The sequence below is a fragment of the Ornithorhynchus anatinus genome, chromosome 16 (assembly GCF_004115215.2).
Source record: "Ornithorhynchus anatinus isolate Pmale09 chromosome 16, mOrnAna1.pri.v4, whole genome shotgun sequence".
In the NCBI taxonomy this organism is placed as follows: Eukaryota; Metazoa; Chordata; class Mammalia; order Monotremata; family Ornithorhynchidae; genus Ornithorhynchus; species Ornithorhynchus anatinus.
This window is the reverse complement of record NC_041743.1, coordinates 3,711,825-3,736,246: the sequence shown is the minus strand read 5'-3', so window position 1 is coordinate 3,736,246 and position 24,422 is coordinate 3,711,825. Positions and strand designations below refer to the sequence as shown.

The 24,422-nt window shown below is 49.6% G+C and overlaps 1 protein-coding gene across 1 annotated transcript; it reads right to left on the bottom strand.

Moving 5' to 3' along the window:
- Positions 1-2,624: 2,624 nt before the first annotated feature.
- Positions 2,625-23,123, bottom strand: TBX19 (T-box transcription factor 19). The gene is made up of 8 exons (XM_029080961.1): positions 22,912-23,123; positions 16,829-17,093; positions 13,144-13,278; positions 12,479-12,540; positions 6,779-6,840; positions 6,096-6,287; positions 3,726-3,861; positions 2,625-2,850 (listed from the first exon to the last, which is right to left on the bottom strand). The coding sequence occupies exons 1-8, from the start codon at positions 23,121-23,123 to the stop codon at positions 2,625-2,627; spliced, it is 1,290 nt and encodes a 429-aa protein (XP_028936794.1).
- Positions 23,124-24,422: the final 1,299 nt, after the last annotated feature.

Sequence of the window (24,422 nt, the reverse complement as noted above, 5' to 3'; positions counted from 1 at the left end):
TGAGGTGAAGTAGGAGGGGGCAAGGAGACACCCGAATCCCAGTCCACCGGGATTCACACCCAGAACTGAGCGGATCCTGGTCCGAGGCGGCTTCAGGACGCCCCAATTTCACCCGACTCCACCGGCACATCACTCCCAACTGGTGCTCGTGCTTAGGTTCATTATGGTTGAGGTAAGAAAGCAGAAGTCCTCCCTTGTGGATTCAGACAGAAGCACAGACAGAATATAACCCAAAAGGGGCAGAGGGAGTGTATCCCTCCACGAAGCAATGCATTTTGCATTTACACTCTGGGATTTTCTAAGTGCTTTATAATGAAATATTTATATTTGCTGCTTTGCGAAGATAAAGAGCAGAAGGACCAATGACGTCTCCTGGTTATTTTTTATTGCATTTTACAGATGCCTCACCTAGAGAGGTCAAGGATGAGGATGGGGAACTTCTTAACTATGAAGTCCCACCCCAAATTACATGCAAAGGAGCTAATAATGATAATAATAACAATAATGGTATTTGTTTAGCGCTTTCTATGAGCCAGGCACTGTACTAAGCGCTGGGGTGGATACAAGCAAATCGGGTTGGACACAGTCCCTGTCCCACGTGGGGCTCACGGTCTTAATCCCCATTTTATAGATGAGGAAACTGAGGCAAAGAGAAGTGAAGTGACTTGTCCGAGGTCACACAGCCGAGAATTATAATAATAATAATAATTCCAGCTCCCCCAGTTGTCTGCTGTGTGACCTTGGGCAAATCACCTCATGTCACTTCTTTGGGCCTCAGTTACCTCATCTGTAAAATGGGGATTAAATCCTTCTCCCTTCCAATTTAGACTGAGAGCCTCCATGGAGGTCATGGACTGTGTCCAACTTGATGATCCTGTATCTCCCCCAGCGTTTAGTACAGTGCTTGGCCTATGGTAAGCACTTTACGAATACCCTTTTAAAAAATATGCCCCTCTCCTCTCAGCAGGGAGGACCGTGTGCTGTAAAAAAAAAAGAGAGGAGGGAGAAAGGGACATGACATTTCTTCCCTCAGAAAATAAACCCTGGCCAGGGGTAACATGCTAGGAACAAGGTAGTGTGATCTAGTGAAAAGAGCTCAGTACTGATTGACTGTAAGTGCCTTGAGGGTAGGCAATATGTCTACCAACTCGACTGTACTGTCCTCTCCCAGGTGCTTAGCACAGAGTAATTGCTTACTATCACTGATTGATTGGTTGATGGGAATCAGGCTCTGGACTGCTGTGTGACTTTGGGCAAGTGGCTTAACCTCTCTGGTTTCCACTTTCCTTAGCTGTAAAATGGGGTTTGAGATAAGCCCTGTCTCTCTGATTGTGAGCCCGGCTGGCAAAGGACGTATCTTAGCAGACTATCCAGTAAGTAAGCGATTAATAAATACCACGATGACAGTGATGACGATGAATATGTCGCTTTGAGGGTTGGCCCTGGCTTCAGCCCAAGCTGTGAGAAATGTGTAGGCCAAGGGGAACCTAGAGGAAAGGCTCTCGCCTAGCCGTGCCGCCCCGCCCTGCCCTGAATCCCGGTTCCCTGGGCCAGGAGGGCGGTAGCCGCGAACTAGCGTGAGCGAGTCTGGGCGACGGGAGAAGTGGGGTTCTAGCCCCGGCTCTGCCTCCGGCCGACTGTGTGACCTCAGATGAATTGCTTGACCTCTCTGGGCCTCCTTTTCATCATCCGTGAAATGGGAATGTCAAGACACGCCTCTCCCTACCTCCCCCGAATGTTTTGAAGACAGCAGGAGACCACCGACGGGTGAGCAGTCTGGGAAAAAATAAACGCCCGTGCAGCACGGCGTGGAGCCCGAGCCTGAGAGTCAGAACCGGCTCTGCCCCTTGTCTGCTGTGTGACCTTGGGCAAGTCACTTCTCTGGTCCTCAGTTACCTCATTTATAAAATGGGGATTGAACGTGTGAGGCTCCATGTGGGACAGGGACTGCGTCCAACCTGATTTGCTTGTATCCACCCCAATGCTTAGTTCATTGCCTGGCTCATAGTAAGTGCTTAACAAATACCATAATTATTATAATTAATTATTATTTTTACCTCTGACGGGACCTGGCCTCATTCCCTCTGGGACAAAAGAGACAAGCAGCCATGTCGACCCAGAAAACTACACTTGGGCATGATGCTAGGGGGATACTCCTTGCCTGTCTCCCTGCTGCATAAGAAGAATAAGAAGAAGGAGAAGAAGAACTGGGAAATTTGTTTAGCGCTTACTATGTGTCAGGCACTGTACTAAGCACTGGGGTGGATACAAGCAAATCGGGTTGGACACAGTTCCTGTCCCACAGGGGGTTCCCGGTCATAATCCCCATTTTACAGATGAAGGTAACTGAGGCACAGGAAAGTGAAGTGACTGGCCCAAGGTCATAGAGCAGTCAAGTGGCAGAGTCAGGCTTAGAACTAGGGTCCTTCTGATTCCCAGGCTGTGTGAATCCACTAGGCCATGCTGCTTTCAACCTGTCTCCCCACCCACTCCCAGCCAGCAGGGTGTCCGGGGTGGGGGGATGGAGGAGGGGATCAGGGGGACAGGCAAGGGCACGGAGCTTCTTCTTTGCTCTCCGGCCCCGGGTGCGAGAGAGCCGATCCGGGGCTGCCCCTCTTCCCCCCCTAGAAGGAATGGGCAGGTACGGCCGTCCAGGTGGGCAGAGCGATGCCGGGCAGTGGGGCGTCCCCCAGGGTCTCGGGGCCGGCAGCGGGGGCTCCTGGTAGGGGGACGGTGGACGCGGCGGGGGCAGGGAGGACCGGGTTGCTTCGGAGGAATGTGCCCGGTGAGCCAGGGGCTCCGTCCGGCCCCCCGCCCCCGCTCCCGATGGTCCACAGGCAGGGGTAGTGGCTACAGACAGAGACACAGAGAGACACAGAGAACAGATGAGGAGCCAGAGGACTGAAGCCTCAACCTCTCCCCTAACCTCTAACCCTGCCTTTTCTCTCGCCTCCACGATCCGGTACCTCAGCCCCTCAGGCCCGGAAGGATGTCTCAATCTGAGCTTCTCTCCTTGCCCTCCACCCATAATAATGACAGGAACTGCGGTACTTGTTAAGCGCTTACTACGTGCCAGGCACTGTACCGAGCGCTGAGGTGGATGCAAGCAAATCAGGTTGGACACAATCCCTGTCCCACGTGGGGCTCACCGTCTTCATCTCCATTTTAGTTCAGAACACAGTTTAGAACAGTGCTTAGAACAGTGCTTGATACCTAGTAAGCATTTAACAAATACCATCATCATCATCATTATAACTGAGCCTCCTCGCGGCCTCCCTGCCTCCGGCCTCCATCTCTCCGCTCCTCGGAAACCTCCAACGGCTACCGAACCCCTCTTCCTCGAGCCAGATCTCCTCTTCCTCATTGGCTCGAGGTCTTCCACCAGTTTTCCCACCTTCCTACCGATCAGGGCTCCCTCAAGTCAGACCCTTGGCCAGCTCACCTCCTAACTACCCTTCACCCTCACCTTGCCTGGGAGTCAGAAGGACCCGGGTTCTAATCCCAGCTCTGCCACCTGTCAGCTGTGTGACCTTGGGCGAGACACTTCACTTCTCTGTGCTTCAGTTCCCTCATCTGTAAAACAGGGATACCTGTTCTCCCTCCTACTTAGACTGTGGGCCCCACGCGGCACAGGGATTGTGACCGACCTAATTAACCCCAGCGCTTAGAGCAGTGTTTGACACGTAGTAAGTGTTTCAGAAATTCTATAAAGGATACACCCGTACCTGGGGGCAGCGGTGGGAGCCGAACCGGCGAGGGGTCCGGCCTGCCCGCTGGAGTGGTGGGTGGAGGGTACAGCCGTCCAGCTGTCGTGGCCAGGGAAAACCTGAAGATTATGGCTTGAGTTCTCCATGAAATTCACTGCGGGAAGAATCACAACGATCGGGAGTTAAGTCAGTCAATCTTGTCTTGTCTTATGCTGTCGAGTCGCGTCCGACCCATAGCGACGCCATGGACACATCTCTCCCAGAAGGCCCCGCTCTCCATCTGCAATCGTTCCGGGAGTGGATCCATAGAGTTTTCTTGGGAACGATATGGAAGTAGTTGACCACTCCTCCTTCCGCCCGGTCAACTTGAGTCTCCGCCCTCGACTCTCTCCCGTGCCGCTGCTGCCCGGCACGGGTGAGTTTTGACCTCTAGCAGATGGCCTGCCACTCGCTAGCCACTGCCCAAGCTAGGAATGGCACGGGTAGGCCTCTGCTTCCTTCCCATAGCCGAGACTGGTAGTGCACTGGAAACTCTCCGGGTGCGATCCTGAGAGGGAAGTCAGTCAGTCAATTGTATTTATTGAGCGCTCACTGTGTGCAGAGCACCGTATCGAGCGTTTGGGCGAGGACAATAGAACAATAAACGGACATATTCCCTGCCCAGAAGAGGGTTACGGTCTAGAGGGGGAGACAGACCTTAAAAAAAGGAAATAAATGACAAATGTGGACAAAAGTACCGTAGGGTTGAGAGGGGGGATGAATAAAGGGAGCAAGTCGGGGCAGCTCAGGCGGGAGTGGGAGAAGAGAAAAGGAGGGCTTAGTTGGGGAAGACCTCTTGGAGGAGATGGGCCTTCAATAAGGCTCTGAACCTGGGGGAGAGGAATTGGGTGTCAGATGTGAGGAGGGAGGGGGTTCCGGGCCAGAGGCAGAACGTGGGCGAGAGGTCCACGGTGAGATAGGCGTGATGGAGGGACAGTGAGAAGGTTGGAGTTAGAGGACCGAAGTGTGTGGGGTGGGTTGTAGTAGGAGAGCAGCGAGGTAAAGTAGAAGGGAGCAACGGGGGATTGAGTGAGTCCGGCTGAATCCCAATCCCAATCCCAATCTGAAGTGCGGGGGCTGGGTTGTAGTAGGAGAGCTGCGTTGAAGGAAGAGGCAGGGGATTGCCAAGGATGAGAGAAAAAGGAGATTAGAAGCACCTGGAGGGAAAAGATGGTGTCTTACCTGCACTGCATCCCCTCAATCGTCCAATACAGTGCTCTGCCCTCACGGGTGATGGCAGTGTTCGGTGCCAAGCCCTGTACTGAGCACTGTTCCCGTCCCACAGAGGCTTGATCAATACTATTGGTGAGGAATTGTACTCATTCTGCTTGTAAGGGTAACTACCCCAGCGCTTAGCAAAGAATTTGGCACCTAGGAAGTGCTAAACAAATAGCACAATTATTATTATTTTTATGGCATTTGTTTAACACTTCCTGTAGTGCCAGGAATTGTAATAATAATAATAATTGTGGTATTTGTTAAGCGCTTACTATGTATGTTGTTTAGAAAGTGCTAAACAAATAGCACAGTTATTCTTATTTTTTATGGTATTTGTTAAGCACTTCCCGTGTGCCAGGCATTGTAATAATAATAATAATTGTGGTATTTGTTAAACACTTTCGACGTACTTCGTTTAAGAAGTGCTAAACAAATAGCACAATTATTCTTATTTTTTATGGTATTTGTTAAGCACTTCCTGTTTGCCAGGCATTGTAATAATAACAATAACTGTGGTTTTTGTTAACCGCTTACTATGTACTTTGTTTAGGAAGTGTAAACAAATAGCAAAATTATTCTTATTTTTTATGGTATTTGTTAAGCACTTGGGATGTGTCAGGTGTTGTAATAATAAAAATAATAATAATTGTGATATTTGTTAAGCGCATATTAGATGTCAAGCACTGTACTAAGCACAGGGGTAGATATAAGTTTACCAGGTTGGACAGTGTCTCTGTCCCACGTGGGGCTCACAGGCTTAATCCACATTTTATAGATGAGGGAACTGAGGCACAGAGAAATGAAGTGACCCGTCCAAAGTCACATAGCAGACAAGCAGTGGAGCCGCGATTAGAACCCAGGTCCTTCTGACACCCAAGCCCAGGCTCAATCACTAGGCCACGCTGCTTCTCTCCCTTAAGAGCGGCCAGCAGACACCCCCCCCCCCCAAGAAGCCAAAACTGCTGACCCTTTGGGGGGCTGAGGAAGGGGAAGGCTTAATTCAGAAGCGCCGCTAGATAGGTTTGTCTCTAGGCAGATTTTGAACTCAGAAAGGGTGTTCCTCTGGGGCGGTCTTTCCTTGCGCTGGGGTTGTCACCCCCTCCCCCCGGGCCTCAGTTAGCCAAGTCCCACCTGTCTGGGCGTCGTTCCTGGGGGGCAGGTAAGGGGCCGGGTAGGGGGAGGCCCGGGCCCCTCGAAGCCCCCCGTAGCGTTCGCAGCCGTGGTGGGAGTGAGGGACCTGCAGAGGCAAAGGGCCCAGGTACTGGTAGTTGGAGTTTCCGGCCGGGCCCACCGTGTCGGGATTGGAAATCAACCAGCCTCCCACTGGAACGAGAAACAGAGAGACACGGAGACACACAGAGAGACACAGAGACGAGAGAGAGAGGCTGACGTACTTTTCCTCTCTCTTTGATCTTAAATTCAAAGTCAGAAAGACTGTGTCCAACCTGATTAGCTTGGACCTACCCCAGCACTTAGAACGGTGCTGGGCACATAGTAATCGCTTAAGAACTACCATCATCACTATAATTATTACTATCATCCAACAGAAACCCAGGGCTTAGAACAGTCCTTCGTACACAGTAAGCACTTTAATAAATACCATCATTATTATTACTAATTAGCAGATATTCCCTGCCCATAAGGATCTTAGAAGGGGAGGAAAAGGGTTAGATCCAATCTTGGCAAGTCGGGGCCTGCCAGAGGCTGAGGACGAGGGTTTGTCTCTAAATGGATTTTGAGTGGGGGGCAGGTAAGGAGCCGAGAAGGTCCTTTCCTCTAGACATTTTCCCATGGGTTCCCAGGACGACACTCACAGTGGGAGTAGGTCATGTGCTTGCCCTCCAAGTTGGCTTCTGGCACTTCCTTGGGATGGTTTCTGAAAGAGGAAAGAGAGATCCGGCTGCTGGCTAAGTTCGCGTCTTCCGCTAGCCCACTCTGGTCAGTCAGCCGCTACGGGGGCGCGGCGGGGGGTCGCTCAGAGCTTGCCCTTGGAGGACCATCCAATCCATCAATTGATCATTGGGATGTACTGCGTGCTTACTACATGCAGAGCACTGGACTGGACCGGTAAGTTGTCAGCAGGAAGGCACAGGAGGAGACTGAAGTGGTTGTGTAGAGAAAGAGTTGGAGGTTTGTTGGCCCCGCTGGATGTTGTTCAGTTGAAGTGCTTTCATCAATCAATTAATCAGTGGTATTTCACCTTGGCTTCACGGACTCTGTCCTCTCCTGATTCTCCTCTTACCTCTCTGACCGATCATTCTCGGTCTCCTACGCTGGAGCCTCCTCCCCCTCCCATCCTTTAACTGTTGGAGTTCCTCAAGGGTCAGTTCTTGGCCCTCTTCTGTTCTCCATTTACACTCACTCCCTCGGTGAACTCATCCGCTCTCATGGCTTTGACTACCATCTCTACGCAGATGACACGCAGATCTACATCTCCGCCCCTGTCCTCTCCCCCTCCCTTCGGGCTCGCATCTCCTCCTGCCTCCGGGACGTCTCCACCTGGATGTCGGCCCGCCACCTAAAACTCGACATGAGCAAGACTGAGCTCCTCATCTTCCCTCCCAAGCCCGGTCCGCTCCCAGACTTCTCCATCACCGTGGATGGCACGACCATCCTTCCCGTCCCGCAGGCCTGCAATCTCGGTGTCATCCTTGACTTGTCCCTCTCGTTCACCCCACACATCCTATCCGTTACCGAGACCTGCCGGTTTCACCTCTACGATATCGCCAAGATCCGCCCTTTCCTCTCCACCCAAACGGCTACCTTACTATTACGGGCTCTCGTTATATCCCGGCTAGACTACCGTGTCAGCCTTCTCTCTGACCTCCCTTCCTCCTCTCTCGCCCCGCTCCGGTCTATTCTTCACTCCGCTGCCCGGCTCATCTTCCCGCAGAAACGATCTGGGCATGTCACTCCCCTTCTTAAACAACTCCAGTGGTTGCCTATCGACCTCCGCTCCAAACAAAAACTCCTCACTCTAGGCTTCAAGGCTCTCCATCACCTTGCCCCTTCCTACCTCTCCTCCCTTCTCTCTTTCTACCGCCCACCCCGCACGCTCCGCTCCTCTGCCGCCCACCTCCTCGCCGTCCCTCGGTCTCGCCCATCCCGCCGTCGACCCCCGGGTCACGTCCTCCCGCGGTCCTGGAACGCCCTCCCTCCTCACCTCCGCCAAACTGATTCTCTTTCCCTCTTCAAAACCTTACTTAAAAATCACCTCCTCCAAGAGGCCTTCCCAGACTGAGCTCCTCTTCCCCCTCTACTCCCTCTGCCATTCCCCCTTTACCTCTCCGCAGCTAAAGCCTCATTTTCCCCTTTTCCCTCTGCTCCTCCACCTCTCCCTTCCCATCCCCACAGCACTGTACCCGTCCGCTCAACTGTATATATTTTCGTTACCCTATTTATTTTGTTAATGAATTGTACATCGCCTTGATTCTATTTAGTTGCCATTGTTTTTATGAGATGTTCTTCCCCTTGACGCTGTTTAGTGCCATTGTTCTCGTCTGTCCGTCTCCCCCGATTAGACTGTAAGCCCGTCAAACGGCAGGGACTGTCTCTATCTGTTGCCGACTTGTTCATCCCAAGCGCTTAGTACAGTGCTCTGCACATAGTAGGCGCTCAATAAATACTATTGAATGAATGAATGAATGAATGAATATTTATGGAGCACTTACAGTGTGCAGAGCACTCTACTGAGCACTTGGGAGAGTACAATATAACAAGATTAGCAGGCTCGTTCCCTGGCCATAACACGCCTAGTTCCCAGGGGGTCCCTAATCTAACCCGCTCCCTTACCCAGTCTCACTCAACTTCTCTCCTCCTCCATTCTCCCAATCCTGGCTCCATCTTGAGACACTGGTGGCATGAAAAGTGCTCAGTACAGTGCTCTGCACACAGTAATGCTCAGTCAGTCAGTCAAGCGTATTGCCTGAGGGCTTACTGTGTATAGAGCATTGTATTAAGCAGATGAGAGAATACTATACAACAATAAACAGCTACATTCCCTGCCCACAACGAGCTTACAGTCTAGAGGATAATTATGATTGATTGATTGATTAAAACACTCGAGTTGAACCGCATCCAGAGGGCCCGACAACCTCCAACTCTTGCTCCACACAGCAACTTTAGTCTCCATGCCAGCAGGCATGACAACTTACCAGCCTGACATCCTTCATTTCAACCACTTAATCACTGTTTTTTAGTGAGCGCTTATTATATGCAGAGCACTGTTCTCAGAGCTTGAGAGTGTACAGTAAACTAGAGTTGGTAGACACGGTCCCTGTCCACAAGGAGATTCCAATTTAGTCGGGGTTTAGAGAAGCAGCATAGCCTAGTGGATAGAGCACGGGCCTGGGCCTGGGAGTCCCGGCTCCACCAGTTGTCTGCTGTGTGACTTTGGGCAAAGTACTTAAGGTCTCTGTGCCTCTGTTAAAATGAGGATTAAGACAGCGAGCCCCATGTGGGACAGGAATTGTGACCAACCTGGTTTGATGGTATCCACCTCAGGGCTTTGAACAGTGCCTGGCACATAGTAAGCACTTAAATTCCATTTAAAAAGGTGGGGGAAAGAGACATTAAAATAAATTATGTATCTATATATAGATACATAAATGATATAGATACATAGATATCTATAGATACATAGATAAATAAATACATATATAGATAGATACATAAATGCTATAGGGTTGAGGGTGGGTGACTATCAAGAGCTTAAAGGTTATAGAGTCAAGTGTAAAACAGAAGGGAGAGAGAGTAGAAAGAATGAGGGTTTAATCTGGAAAGGCCTCTTGCAGGAGGTGTGATTTTAATAAGTATTTGAAGGCAGGGAGAGTGGTGGTCTGTCAGATGTGAAGGGGATGGGAGTTCTAGGCCAGAGGGAGGATGAGGACAAGGAGCTGGTGGAGGCAGACGCGATGCGAGAGAGAGAAAGAGGAAGAAAGGGAGGGCGAGAAGGAGAAGAGAAAGAGCAGAGGGCCTGGATAATCCGCAAACACTTTGGCATCTGTGTGGAATAGCCAGGGTGGATCAAGGCGTTTGTCTCCACCTTCTATCCACCAATGGCAGCAGCCACCAAGATGGCACCTTCCCCCCAGCCCGACAGATACATCCCTCCAGACGGAAGAGCGGGGAGTTCCACTCAAGATGTTCTGTACGTTCTGTTCCCCTCTCGTCGGCCCTTCAAAGAAAATTATGGCCCGAGATGTTGACTGGGAAATGATGCATTATTTAGCACATTTTCCCCTTGTGGATAAACAAAGACGAACTCCATTTATTTTGTAAAAACGGCAGCTTTTCCCTCAATAGCATTTCCTGTCAGTAAAACCCATTTTATTTACCTGGTGCATTTTCTGGGGCTGAATGCGGATTTGCCAGACTCTCTAAATGGAGCTAAAAGATTTAATTAGCACGTATCTTAGTGGGTAGCGCTACTGTGATGGTAGAGAATGACTGAATGTGGGGTTTGTGATTGGAAAGCAGAAAGAACCTCAGAAATTATCTCAGGTGCTATTGCAAGCCTTTGGCCCTCAGAGCTCAAAAGGACGTGAAGAAATGTTATCCCATTATATTTATTAGCCTATTCATTATCGTCATTTCCTTTACATTATCTCATAAAATCCCCCAGGAGGTCAGAGGGTCAGCAGCTATCGTTAGCCCTATTTTACAAGTGGGAAACTGAGGCACGGGCTGCTGAAGGGAGCAGATTGGGGTCCAGGCATTAGAAATGAGAGTGAGCACTAGAATCAATTTCATCACACTGATTCCCAATCCTGAAATCCCAGAAGGATGCTATTTCCATTTGTCATTTCTAGTTGGAGACTCCAACGATTAACTGATGATATTTAATGAGCACTGACTTTGTATAGAGCACTGTACTGAGTGCTTAGAGAGAGAAGCAGAGTGCTCTAGTGGATAGAGCATAGGCCTGGGAGTCAGAAGGACCTGGGTGTTAATCCCGGCTTCACCACTCAATTGCTGTGTGACCTTTGGCAAGTCATTTAACTACTCTGGGCCTCAATTTCCTCATCTGCAAAATGGTAATTCAATACCTCTTCTCCCTCCTACTTATACTGGGAGCCTCATGCTGGACTTGATTATCTTGTATCTTCCCCAGTGCTTAGTACAGTGCTTGGCACATAGTCAGGGCTTAACCAATACCACAATTATTATTATTATTATTAGGTGGGACCCAGTTTCTGTCCCACAAGGGGCTCCCAGCCCAAGTAGGTTGGGGGAGAACAGCTATTGAATCCCCATTTTACAGAGGAGGCAACTGAGGCATTGAGAAGTTTAGTGACCTGACCAAGGTCACACAGCAGCTAACTGGTGGAGCCGAGAGGCCTTGTGCCTCAGTTGTAGGTCAGTAATGCGTAATAGAGTGACTCCACCCAGTAGGTGCTCAATAAATTCATTCATTCAATCTCATTTATTGGGCACTTACTGTGTGCAGAGCACTGTACTAAACGCTCAGAAAGTACAATTCAGCAACAAACAGAGACAATCCATGCCCACAACGGGCTCACACTGTGCATACCACTACTGTTATGAGTAGCAGCGTGGCTTGGTGGAAAGAGCCAGGGCTTGGGAGTCCGAGGTGGTGGGTTCTAATCCCGGCTCCGCCACTAGTCAGCTGTGGGACTTTGGGCAAGTCACTTAGCTTCTTTGTGCCTCAGTTACCTCATCTGCAAAATGGGGATTAAGACTGTGAGCCCCATGTGGGACAACCTGTTTACCTTGTATCTACCCCAGCACTTAGAATAGTGCTTGGCACATAGTAAGCACTTAACAAATACCATTACTATTATCATTACTGCTACTGCTAATCCTATTCTTACTCTCACTCCTTTTACCAGCCTGACCATTGCCCAGTGGAACAGAAATCAGTTCATACGTCTCAATATCGTGTGAGCTGATTGCTCATTCATTCAACTTCTGGTCCACTAAGACCCTCAGCTCCTTTTCCGCACTGCTCTCGTGAAGCCAGCCTCTTCCTTTTTAAACGTGACCTTACCTAGGGCTCCTTTTTTTTTCTGAGCAATGTTTCCTAAATAATTTATATCCATCTGGTTATAGCGGGTGTGCTGTCACCAGACTTCTGTTGTTCATTCATTCTATCGCATTTATTGAGCACTTACTGTGTGCAGAGCACTGTACTCAGCTCTTGGGTCAAAAGGTGACCCTCCTTAGTGCTTGTAATATGCAAAACGGTTGGGCCCATTATATGAAAATCACATGGAATTTGATTAGAACTCAGAGTGTCTGTGCCTCAGCTCCCTCATCTGTAAAATGGGGATTAAGACCGTGAGCCCCATGTGAGACATGAACTGTGCCCAGTCTGATTAGCTTGCACCTACTCCAGTGCTTAGTACAGTGGCTGGCACATAATAAGCACTAAACAGATACCATTTAAAAAAAAAGACCAACGGCCTGGCTCCCCACTCCCACAGTATTTGGCCGCCCCCACCCCCTACCCCGTCTTTGGACTTGGTCTCCTCAGTTGCCCACAGAAAGCTCACCTTTCCTTGGCATCCAGAAAGGCTTTGGCGAAAGGGTTGTACTTGATTTTGAGAGCCGTGATCTTGAGGGAGAAAACAAGCAGGGTCAGTGGAGCTGCCATGAGCAGAGACACGGAGGCTTTATCGCTGGGACATTCCAGGGAAATTGTTTCCTGGGAGATCGACCTGACTTCTTCTCTCTGAATCCACCTCGGCTCTGCCCCAAAGGGATCCCAGGGGGAAGGAAGGAACGAGGACCGGGAAGGGAGGGTGAGGAACTAGACAAGAAGATAGTCGCTTGCCTGCTTGCCCAGGGGGAGGAGCAATTTGTGATGGGGAAATAGAAGAGAAAGTTGTGTTCATTTGTTCCTCCTTGAGAACAGCAAGGAGCTTCCCAAACAAACCAAGGTCAGGGGGAGCCATCCACCCATCCAACTAGCCAGCTGGCCAACCAGCCAGTCAACCAGTCAGTTAACCAACCAGCCAGCAAGCCAACTAGTCAACCAGACAGAAAGACATTGTGCCATTCAACTACCCAACCAGTCAGCCAACTAACCAGCCAGCCAGATGTTTAGAAGGATATTTTGCCATTCAGCCAGCCAGCCAGCCAGCCAATCAAGCATCGTGCTCTGCAGGATGGAGGCATGAGGGTGTCCCCCCCCCCCCGTGCGACCCTCCCCACCTACCTCCTCGTTCTGGTAGGCCGTCACCGCTATGAACTGTGTCTCGGGAAAGGAGCAGTTCATCACCATCTGGTGGGAGCTCCCCACGCGTACTATGTGAACCTGTGGTTCGTACTTGTGCAGGGAGTTCAACATGATCTGGGAGAGACAGTCAGAGGCCATGGAGGGAGGTAGTCAGGTAAGGGCAGAGAGAGAAACGGACGAGAAAAATGATATGGAGAGAGAGACATACAAGGAGAGAAGGAAGCAGGCAAGGAAAGAGAAAGGCAGGCGAATGAGGAGAGAGAGACATGGGAGGAGAGACAGACAATAGACAGATAAGGAAAGAGGGACAGGCAGAGACACCCAGGGAAAGAGAGAGACAGAGAACAGTCAGATGAAAAGAAAGACATACAAGGAGAGAGAAACCGATGGGTGGCAGAGGCAGACAAGGAGAGCCAGATGAGGAAAGGGACATGGAAAGAAAAAGAGAGAAACAGGGGAGAGAGATAGAGGGTGATAGGGGAGAGACGGGGAAATACAGAGAGGAGAGAAAGCAACTGTTATCTCAGTCAACAGAGCTAAGCCCAACCACAGAGGTAATAATAATATTAATAACTGTGGTATTTGTTAAGCACTTAATGTGTGCCCGGCACTTGTATTAAGCACTGAGGTGGGTACAGGCAAATTGGGTTGGACACAATCCCTGTCCCACATGAGGCTTACAGTCTCATTCCCCATTTTTCAGATGAGGTAAGTGAGGCACAGAGGAGTGAAGTGACTTGCCCAAGGTTGTGACAGAGCAGTCAAGTGACAAAACCTGGATTAGAACCCATAACCTTCTGGCTCCCCGGCCCGTGCTCTATCCACTGTTCCAGGTAGGTATACAACCGATGCGCTGTTCTTGGCTCTGAAGCTATTGATCCCAGGGTGATCAGTTACTAGGTTTGATACTGGACAGGTCAGTTATCAAATGTTGTGTGTCCCATCTGGAATTTGGGGGAGGGGGTGGGGAACAGACAGAGGGGTGGCTGGTGTTCTTGGTGGCCACCAGTGGCCTTGCCGACTAGCCCTCCCCATTTCAGCCACTTTCCTCTTCCCCGGGGGGAGCCGGAATAGTGGGTGGGGCGTGGAAATTGGTGTAAGGGACCAATCCATCTCACCACCGCTTACCCAACAGCCAAAACAAGCAAACATTTCTGCCTCCGAAAGCCATTTTAACAATCAGTTAATAATTATCGAATCTGTTAAATGCTTACTATATGTCAAGCACTGTTCTCAGAGCTGGGGGAGATAATAAATTCATCAGGTTGGACACAATCCCTGCCCCAGATGGGGCTCAGAGACTGAGTAGGAGGGAGAAAAGGCATCGAATCCCCACTTGACAGGTGAGGTCACTGAGCAGCAGAGAAGTGAAGTGACTTGTCCAAAGTCACACAGCCGGCCGGTGGCAGAGGCAGCATTAGAAGCCAGGACCTCCGGACACACAGATCCGGGCTCTTTTCAGTAGGCCACGCTGCTTCTCTCTCCCTGATTTTCTTTCCTGAGGTCACCCCAGAGAGGGAGCGAGCAGATACACCAAATTGAGGTGAGCCCGTAATCTCGCTGCATTTAGGGGCTCCCCGAATTATACGGAATCTGGGGTGGTGTGAATGGGATTACTGAAAACTCTGGAGAGAACCCAACTCCAGATAACATCCATTGTAGTGCTAATGTTTCTGATATAATATTATACTGTCCTCTCCCAAGCACTTAGTACAGTGCTCTGCACACAGTGAGTGCTCAGTAAATATGATTGACTAATGTCATCTATTTTTGGATTTAATAACTACCATCCCCACCTTCAAAGCCTTACTGAAAGCACATCTCCCCCAAGAAGCCTTCCCTGACTAAGCCCTCATTTTCTCTTTTCCCACTCCTTTCTTTGTCACCCGACTTACTCCCTTTATTCACCCCCAACCCCACAAAACCTATGTTCATATATGTAATTTATGTATTTATATTCACATATCTGTCTCCCCTCTAGACTGTAAACTCGTTGTGGGCAAGGAATGTGCCTGTTTGTAGCTGTCTTCTCCCAAGTGCTTTAAACAGTGCTCTGCACGCCATAAGTGCTCAATAAATATGATTTACTGACTGACTGCAAGATGAGCATACAGTCTAGAGGACAGGCTCTAATGAGAGTGATCAGTCAATCAGAAGCATGTATTGAGAATTTATTGTGTGCAGAGCCCTGTACTAAACGTTTGGGAGAGTCCAAGACAATAGAGTCAGTCAATGCATTCCCTGCCCACTGTGAATTTATGGTCATTCATTTATTCATTCGATGGTACTTTTTGAGCACTTACTCTATGCAGAGCACTGTTCTGAGTGCTTGGGAAGTAAAATTCAGCAACAAATAGAGACAAGCCCTGCCCACAACGGGCTCACAGTCTAGAAGCGGGGTTAGAAGGGGGAGACAGACACTGATATGGATAAATAAACTACAGAAACCAAAGTCTGATGGAGCGCCCCGGACCAACAACCCGGATCAGCCAAGACATGAGTGAGAACTCCGCTCCCTCTCCACCCGCCAGCATCCTTTACTCCCATTTCCCAGCTGAGCAAACTGAGGCTCCAACGGACCAAGAGGTCGGCCCGGGTGGGGGTCCGGATCGAAGGGCCAAGAGGAGGCCAGGATGCGGATTTCTCTTCCAGACCCACCCTTCCAACTGACTGGCCCCAGCCCCCCGCCCTGCGGAATGATGCTCTTGTGTACCCGCGCTAAAAATATCTCAGCAAAAACCAGCCATGCCATTTCAAGGGCCTCAGAAGGAAACATTCCTCACTGGGGCCCCTTTTTTTTTCCTGAAAACTGACGCGCATCCAATAGTCTACCGATAATTACCATTCCGCAGAAGTGGAGGCGGTAATTATTTCATTTAGGGGTAGCTTTTTACTCAGGTATTTGACTATTGCCAACATCCCATTTACCCCCCAACAAAAGGGACCACAAAGCCCCAGTACCCACCAACAATTTCTTCCCCTCCCCCCCACCCCGCCCCGGGCACCTTCAAGTCCTAGAGAAAGAGCCGGGTCTTTGAAATGATCTCTAAAATGGGCCCTCCCACCCAAACCGCCTGCTCCCCCTTCGCCCTCTCTACAATATCAGGAAGCCCATTAAAATACGAAAGCCCCAATTAAGAGCTGTTTATTCCTGTTTACATCTGGACTCCGGGGACTAATTGGCTTCCGTGGGAGAAGAGGGCTGAGAGGGTCCTTCTAATTGTCTAAATGCACCCTTGATATTTCTTGATGCCCACGCAGAGAAGCAACGTGGCTTAGTGGATAAAGCCCGGGCCTGGGAGGCAGAAGGACCCAGGTTCTAATCCCGCCTCTGACCCTCGTTTGCTGTGTGACCTTGGGCCAGTTATTTCACTTCTCTGTGCCTCAGATCCCTCCTCTGTAAAATGGGGATTGAGACTGTGAGCCCCATGAGGGTCAGGGACTATGTCCAACCCGATTTGCTTGTATCCACCCCAGTGTTTAGTACAGTGCCCGCCACATAGTAAGCGCTTAACAAGTACCACAATTATTATTATTATGTGGGACAAGGACTGGGTCCAATCTGACTACCTTGTATCTACCCCAGTGCTTAGAACAGGGCCTAGCATGTAGTAAGTGCTTAACAAATACCATTTAAAAAAAAGATGGAGGGAAACAGGCGTACCTGCCCCCCTCCGCTCAGCTTGTTGGTAAGCTTGACCTTGCTGAAGGACACCGGAGCCTTCATCCAGTGGGCACCGAAGTTGGGGGAGTCGGGGTGGATGTAGACACAGCTGTGGCCGGAGGGCTCGGGCTTGCCGGCGGGCACCCACTCGCCGCTGACGTACTTCCAGCGGTGGCCGTCCGTGGGGGCGAAGTCTAGCAGGAAGGAGTACATGGCATCCGAGTCCAGGCCCGTCACGCTGACCTTCAAGACCGGGAACATCCGTCTGAAAGGCATGAGGTCGGCAGGGTTAACGATAATAATAATAACTGTAGTTAGTAATTGTGCTATTTGTTAAGGGCCTCATTCATTCATTCAATCATATTTATTGAGTGCTTTCTGCGTGCAGGCTCTACTAAGTGCTTGGAAAGTACAATTCAGCAATAAAGAGAGACAATCCCCACCCACACTGGGCTTACAGTCTATGTGCCAGGCACTTTACTGAGCCCTGGGGTATGAAACGGGCACCGGACTCTCAATCGCCCTGGTCCACTGTGGCTGGGGAAGTCCCGTTCCCTAGGGGTCCCGGCCCCAGAAGCTACCTCTTTTTTTCTTTTTTTTTATGGTATTTGTTAAGCACTTATTTTGTGCCAACCACATTTAACGGGTCTCCGTCCCACATGAGACTCACAGTATTAATCCCCATTTTACAGATGAGATTACTGAGGTACAGGGAGGTTAAGTGACTTTCCAGATCACACACAGCAGATAAGTAGGGGAACTGGGACTACAATCCAGGTCTCCTGGCCCCCAGGCCTGTGCTTCCCATAACTGCACGCCCCATCCCTTCCCCCTGCCTGGAGATCTCAAACAGGCTTGAGACCAAACCGGACAGTGTTAGCCATCAGCCACCGCAGGAACAAGATGACAGGAAGCCGAGTGGCGGCCCCAAAGACAGTTAGTGATTTGGAAATTAAAAGCATTGGGAGGCAGGGTGGCCAAAGGGAAAGGGTTAGGAAGGCAGGGACCTGGATTCTAATCCCAGTTCAGCCAGGAGCCTGCTGTGTGACCTTGGGAGAGGCGGTTAATCCACCTTGGACTCATTCTCCTTGTCTATAAAGTGTGGGTATGAGACCTCCTCTCCCCCCATCTTAGACTGTGAGCCCCTCACGGGTCAAGGTCTGTGTCAGAGCTGATTATCCTATATCTATCGCAGTGCTTGGCGCATTATAAATGCTGAATAAATGCCATAATTAGTATTTGATGTGAAAATTGCCGCTCTTGCTCTTTGATCTCTGCAGAGCAAACACGCTGTTGACAGTGCCATAAATAAATGCTTACATGGAATAGGCCACTTGCTTGTTGTGTGACCTTGGGCGAGTTACTTAATTTCTCTATGCTCATCTTAAAATTGGGATTCAATCCTTATTCTCTTTCCTACTTAGACTGTGACCCCCTGGAGGGACAGGGACTGGGTCCAACCTGATTATCTTCTATCTACTCCAGTGCTTAGTGAATTGCTTGGCAGAGAGTAAGCACTTGACAAATACCATCATTATTCTTGTTGTTATTACTATTATTATTATTATACAAGCTCCGATCAACAGGGGCAGATCAAGAGAACAATATGTTATTAAGTGCAGTCGAGTCGTTTCCGATTCATAGCGAATCCATGGATATACTCTCTCCAGAACGTCCTGTCCTCTGCCATAATCCGCAACCTTTCTAACGGTTCTTCCGTTATCGTTGTTACGGTCTCTATCCGTTTAGCGGCCGGTCTGCCTCTTCCACGTTTTCCCTGGACTTTTCCTAGTATTAGCGTCTTCTCCAGAGAATTAAACCTCCCAGTTATAAATCCAAAATATGCTAATCTAAGTGGAGTTATTTGGCCTTCTAAAGATCACTTTGGTTTAATTTGCTAGTCTGTCTCTAACAGGTACTTTCAGTTAACCTCCAGGCCCCGATTTTTGAAAGACATAGAATCAGCTGGGCTGCAGGGGTGTGTGTGTGTGTGTGTGTGAGAGAGAGTGTATGTTTGTGGGGGCAGTGGGGGTGACCTTTCTCTTCAGGGGGCCTGCTAGAGGGACACCTCCCACCACCACGACACCCCACAGTTCACACTGGATGGTTTGGAAAGAAACCTCCCCAGGATCCCACAGGACATTTTTCCATTTGGGAAAGTTTGTGTTCTTTTCAGTCTCCCTCTGAAATTAGCTCATGGTGGGCAGGAATCTGTATGTTCTTGTATTGTGCTCTCCCAAGCACTTAGTACAGTGCTTTGCACACAGTAAGCACCCAATAAATACAATCGAATGAATGAATGAACCCAACAGGGAAGAGGCTTGACTGGACAGAGCTGGGCTTGGGTCAAGAGACCGGGAATCACAGCGAGATTTAGGCTGGAGCGAGACGATGCCTGCTAACCTGGAATCAAGACATCTGCGTTTCCGGTTTTTATCCCCAGCTCCCGCTAGGGATGAAGGAGCCTTCTCGTGTCTGCCAGTCCCTGTGTCCGATCCGTGTGGAGAGAGAACACCGAGGGAGCCCAGAAAGACAGCCACTCCATCACAGGGAAACAGAAGGAGCGCAGGGAGAGGGAAACAAGGAAATGCCAAAGTTTCCCTAAAATGTATTTGAAGGATCAGTCAATCAGTGGTATTCATTTAGTGCTTACTATGAGCACAGCACTGTACTAAACACTTTGAAGAGTAAAGTACAACAGAATTGGTAGACGTGTTCCCTGCCCACAACGAGCTTGCAGTCTAGAGGGGGTGACGTTAATATAAACAAATACATAACTAACTAAATAATTTGTGGATATGTGCAGAAGTGCAGTGGGGCTAAAGGTGGGCTGACTACTAAATAGATCAGAAGTCTGTGCCAAGCAAGAACAAGAAATTTAACCCTACAGTCGTCAGCCGACATAGACTGAAGGCTGTAAGCTCATTATGGAAAGGGAATCGGTCTGCTAATTCTGCTGTATTGTACTCTCTCAAGCGCTTAGTACAGCACTCTGCATATAGTAAGTGCTCAATGAATATGATTGATTGTTTGATTTTATTCATTCACTCTTGGATGTAAAATCTGCACTCCCGCCCTTTGGGTCTTTATTCTTTATCTTTTCAGCTTTATAAGAGACCTTGTCCTCGTGAAAAAGCAGGCAGATCAGTTGGTAAGTGAGAGGAAGGGAAGAGGGTTAGTTAGGGTGAGAGGGGTAAGAAGAGAGAAAAGTGGCTAGGTTGAATCGTTCAAACAATAGTATCTATTGAGCACTCACCGTGTGTAGAGTTCTGTACTGACTACTCGGAAAAGTACAGGTAGAGAAGCAGCGTGGCCTAGTGGAAAGAGCCTGGGCTGGGGTTCATTCATTCATTCAATCATATTTATTGAGCGCTTACTGTGTGCAGAGCACTGTACTAAGCGCTTGGAAAGTACAATTCAGCAACAGAGACAATCCCTGACCACAACAGGCTCACAGTCTAGAACGGGGAGAGACAGACATCAAAACTAGTCAACAGGCAGCAAGTTAAGTACTTGCTAAGTGCCAGGCACTGTACTAAGTGCTGGGGTGGATATAAGAAAATCGATTTGGACACAATCCCTGCCCCCTGTGGAGTTCACAGTCTCAATCCTCATTTTCCAATACTGGCTTCGTCACTTGTCTGCTGCACGACCTTGGGTAAGTCACTTCACTTCTCCGGGCCTCAGTTCCCTCATCTGCAAGATGGGGATTTAATCCCTGTTCTCCCTCCTACTTAGACTGTGAGCCCCACATGGGACCTGATGATCTTCTATCTCCCCCAGAGCTTAGTATGGTTCTGGACACACAGGAAGCATTTAACAAATACTATCATTATTATTATTATTATCATTATTGCTATTATTCCAATATAACAGAGTTGGCAGATGCGATTCTCACCCACAAGGAGCCTACAGTCTTCAGAGGGAGGCAGACATCAAAAGAAAATCCGGAAATAGCAAATTAGAAGGATGTTTACATAAACGCAGTGGGGCTTCAGTGAATATCAAAGTACTTAAGAGGTACACAGAGCCGACAAGAAGGTGGAGGTTTTAGACTTGGTTCCTACCTCCTACCTCCTAGAAATCAGAGACCTCCGAGTCAGGAGGAAATGAAAATATCCAAGTCTACCTCTCTTCATTTCCCCTGAGAAGTAATGAAAGAGAAATTCAGGCCGGCAAGTCGGGGCAACGGAATAAAAACGTTCTCTGGAACTACCGTCTCTGATGTTAAAGAGAACCGAACGCGGGTGAGGAGCTGGGATGATTCCAAGAGACTGCGAAGTCCATCCTCGCTCCCTGCCCCAGCTGCTCCCACCCAATACGTATATATTTATGGAGCGCCTACTGTGCGCACAGCACTGTACTAAGCGCTTGGGTGAGTCCGATATATCAGAGTCGGTAGACATGTTCCCCTGCCCACCATGAGCTTCTAACCTGTTTATCTTGTATCTACCCCAGCACTCAGAACACCACGTTGTGTAGTAAGCACTTAACAAATACCATTAACATCATCATTACCATTTAGAGGCGGATGCCCTTGGTGTCCCTACTAGTCTTTCGTTGAGGTGGCACCGGTGTGGCTCGAAGCCACGGAGGCATCTCGTTGGCAGGGTGATGGTTTGCCTGATGAGGTTGGCAGGTGCCCAGCCTGCCACAAGCCGACTGACCAGTTCTGCCCTCCCGGGGGACAATCCCCAGAAACTACAATTCACCCCAGGAAATCATCACCCAATTAAATCCGGATTCAACCCAGAAGAAAGTATGCAGATGGCCTTCTCTCTCCTCCAACTTGGAATTGTGGACCCCCACAAAAATACACCTCATATACCCACTCATCTCCTCGTCCCTGAAGGGGTAAACTTGGGCTTGGATTCCCTTCCAAAGGAAGAGAAAGGAAGCCAGCATGACTTAGAGGTTAGAAACTGGGCCTGGAAGTCAGAAGGTCCTGGGTTCTAATCCCGCTCCGCCACACGTCTGCTTTTTGACCTTAGGCAAGTCGCTTCACTTCTCTGGGCCTCAATTACCTCATCTGGAAAATGGGGATGAAGAGTGTGAGTCCCGTGTGGGACAGGGACAGTGTCCAAACCGATTATCTTGTATCTACCCAGTGCTTAGTACAGTGCTGAGCACATAGTAAGCGCTTAACCAGTAACATAATTAAGCCATCAGTGGCCCTATGGTCATTCCTTTCGGGTGGTGAATGGTCACCAAGCTGGCTTTAGATTCGGGATCCTGATCAAGTTCGAATCGCAAGGAGCTTGGGCAGAGTTGGATAAATCTCAGCTGCCTCCGACACCCGACCGCCTAGGGAATCCAACGGCTCCCGTTTTCCGGCACCGGCGACTCCTTGACCTGAAAATTCCCAGCTGGACACCTCAGCCCCGGCAGGTGCCGCGTCGGCCAGTCGGGTTCCCGACATCGCCGCTAAGCTGTAGGGTCGGGTGGAAAGCACCTGTCATCTGACTGGACCGGTGGGCCTCTTTAATAATCAATAATAACCGCGGCGTTCGTTAATCGCTTACTATATGCTAGGCACCGTTCTAAGCTAATCAGGTTGGGTAAAGTTTCTGTCCCAGATGGGACTAACAGTCTCCATCCCCATTTTCCAGATGAGGGAACCGAGGCCCAGAGAAGTGAAGTGACTCACCCAAAGTCACGCTGCAGACGTTGTGGTTAGGAAACGTGTATGTTTATTGTTGTATTGTATTCTCCCAAGCATTTAGGACAGTGCTCTGCACACATTCATTCGTTCATTCAATCGCATTTATTGTGTACTTAAAGTGTGCAGAGCACTGTACTAAGCGCTTGGGAAAGTACAATACGGCAATAAACAGTCACATTCCCTGCCCAAGTCAGGCTTAAGCACTCCAAAAATACAATTGAATGAAGTGGCAGATCCAGGATTAGAACCCAGACCCGAGGCTCTAGCCACTAGGCCATGCCGCTTCTCTTATCAGCTTTAATCAGATTAATCAGCCGGTCTCGTGGGAAGCGCGATGACCTTCTTAATATTCCTCAGGGAATTCCTTCTTCCTGGCCTGTCCCCGGCCCGGCCCGGCCCAGCCCCGGGACAGACAGCTCACCTGCCGTTCTTGGTCACGATCATTTCGTTGGTGACCTGTCGGAACTGCTGCCATAGAGCCGCATCTTCCAGCACCACTCGGAGCTGCTTCTCCGAGGGATCCCCTTTCTCCCGCCCGGCCTGGAGTTCGTTTTCCACCACGTCGAGGAGTCGGGAGACGGCACGATCGCCTTCGCTCTGCCAGCCCGGTTCGCTCATGCTGACTTTGTTCATGGCAAACTTCGTGGACTGCGTTAGAGCTGCCCAACAAACCCTCCACCTCCACCCCCTCCAGTCACCGCCCTCCTGCCCCTCCCTCGGCGATCTCCCCTAGGGGGTCGTGGGAGTAACTTCCCCTCCTCGCCCTTTGCCGCTCTCCTTGTTGGATGCCCCCTGAAGTCCCCAAAATGTACCACCAGCATGTTAACGTTTGGGGACGGGGCGGGGGGGGGGAAGAAAAAGAAGAGGACTCTTAATTACTCGTAGGGTCAGGTGAGAGGGAACCTGCGTTTCCCATTGGCTGCCACACATAAAGTAGACATTTAAGAAGAGTACTCCATCCAAATTACCAGGCTTTTATCTTGTTGTACCTGAAGAGGTCTAATCAGTGTGTTTGAGGACCATTTTTCCATTAATGAAAATCATTCCGTGCCCAGGTTGCAACAATGCGGGGGAAATCAAGCTTCTGTGTACACGGAAGAAAGTGGCACTCCCGAGCTGGAAGATTTGGGGAAGATGGGTGGGTGGGTGGAGGGCGACGGGTCAAAAAAGTCCTGGGTGCCTTTGGGGGCTTAATCCGGGCAGAGGAGAGAATCCTCTGAGGTCATTTTGTGTGGGAGACGCATTGCTATCCTAAGCGATCGACTGATTGACTGACGGTAGAAATCATCACAACTTACTCAATTGTCCTCCGCCAAGTGCTTCGTAATAAGAACGGTAATGATGGTATTGGTTAAGTGCTTACTACGTGCCAGGCACTGTTCTAAGCGCTGGGTAGATACAAGGTAATCAGGTTAGATACAGTCCCTGTCCCACACGGGGCTCACCGTCTTAATCCCCATTTTACAGATTAGGGAACTGAGGCCCAGAGAAGTGAAGTGAAATGCCCAAGGTCTCACAGCAGACAGATGACGGAGCCGGGATGAGAACCCGTGACCTTCTGACTCCCAGGCCTGTGTTCTATCCGTTAGTCAGAGGTCATGGGTTCGAATCCCGGCTCTGCCACTTGTCAGCTGTGTGACTGTGGGCAAGTCACTTAACTTCTCTGGGCCTCAGTTACCTCATCTGTAAAATGGGGTTTAACTGTGAGCCTCAAGTGGGACAATCTGATGACCCTGTATCTCCCCCAGCGCTTAGAACAGTGCTCTGCACGTAGTAAGCGCTTAACAAATACCAACATTATTATTATTACTCCATGCTGCTTCTCTAGTACAGTGCTCTGCAAACAGGGGATTGTAAGATTCATTCAATCGTATTTATTGAGCGCTGTGAGGACGAGCACTGTGATAAGTGCTTAGGAGAGCACAATGCAAC

Coding starts and splice junctions, on each gene's coding strand:
- TBX19 (XM_029080961.1), bottom strand. CDS start 23,123: ATGAACAAAGTCAGCATGAGCGAACCGGGCTGGCAGAGCGAAGGCGAT. Junction 12,541..13,143: donor CGGCCTACCAGAACGAGGAG/GTAGGTGGGGAG, acceptor TTCTCCCTCAAG/ATCACGGCTCTCAAAATCAA. Junction 6,841..12,478: donor TTTCTGGATGCCAAGGAAAG/GTGAGCTTTCTG, acceptor TTCCTCTTTCAG/AAACCATCCCAAGGAAGTGC.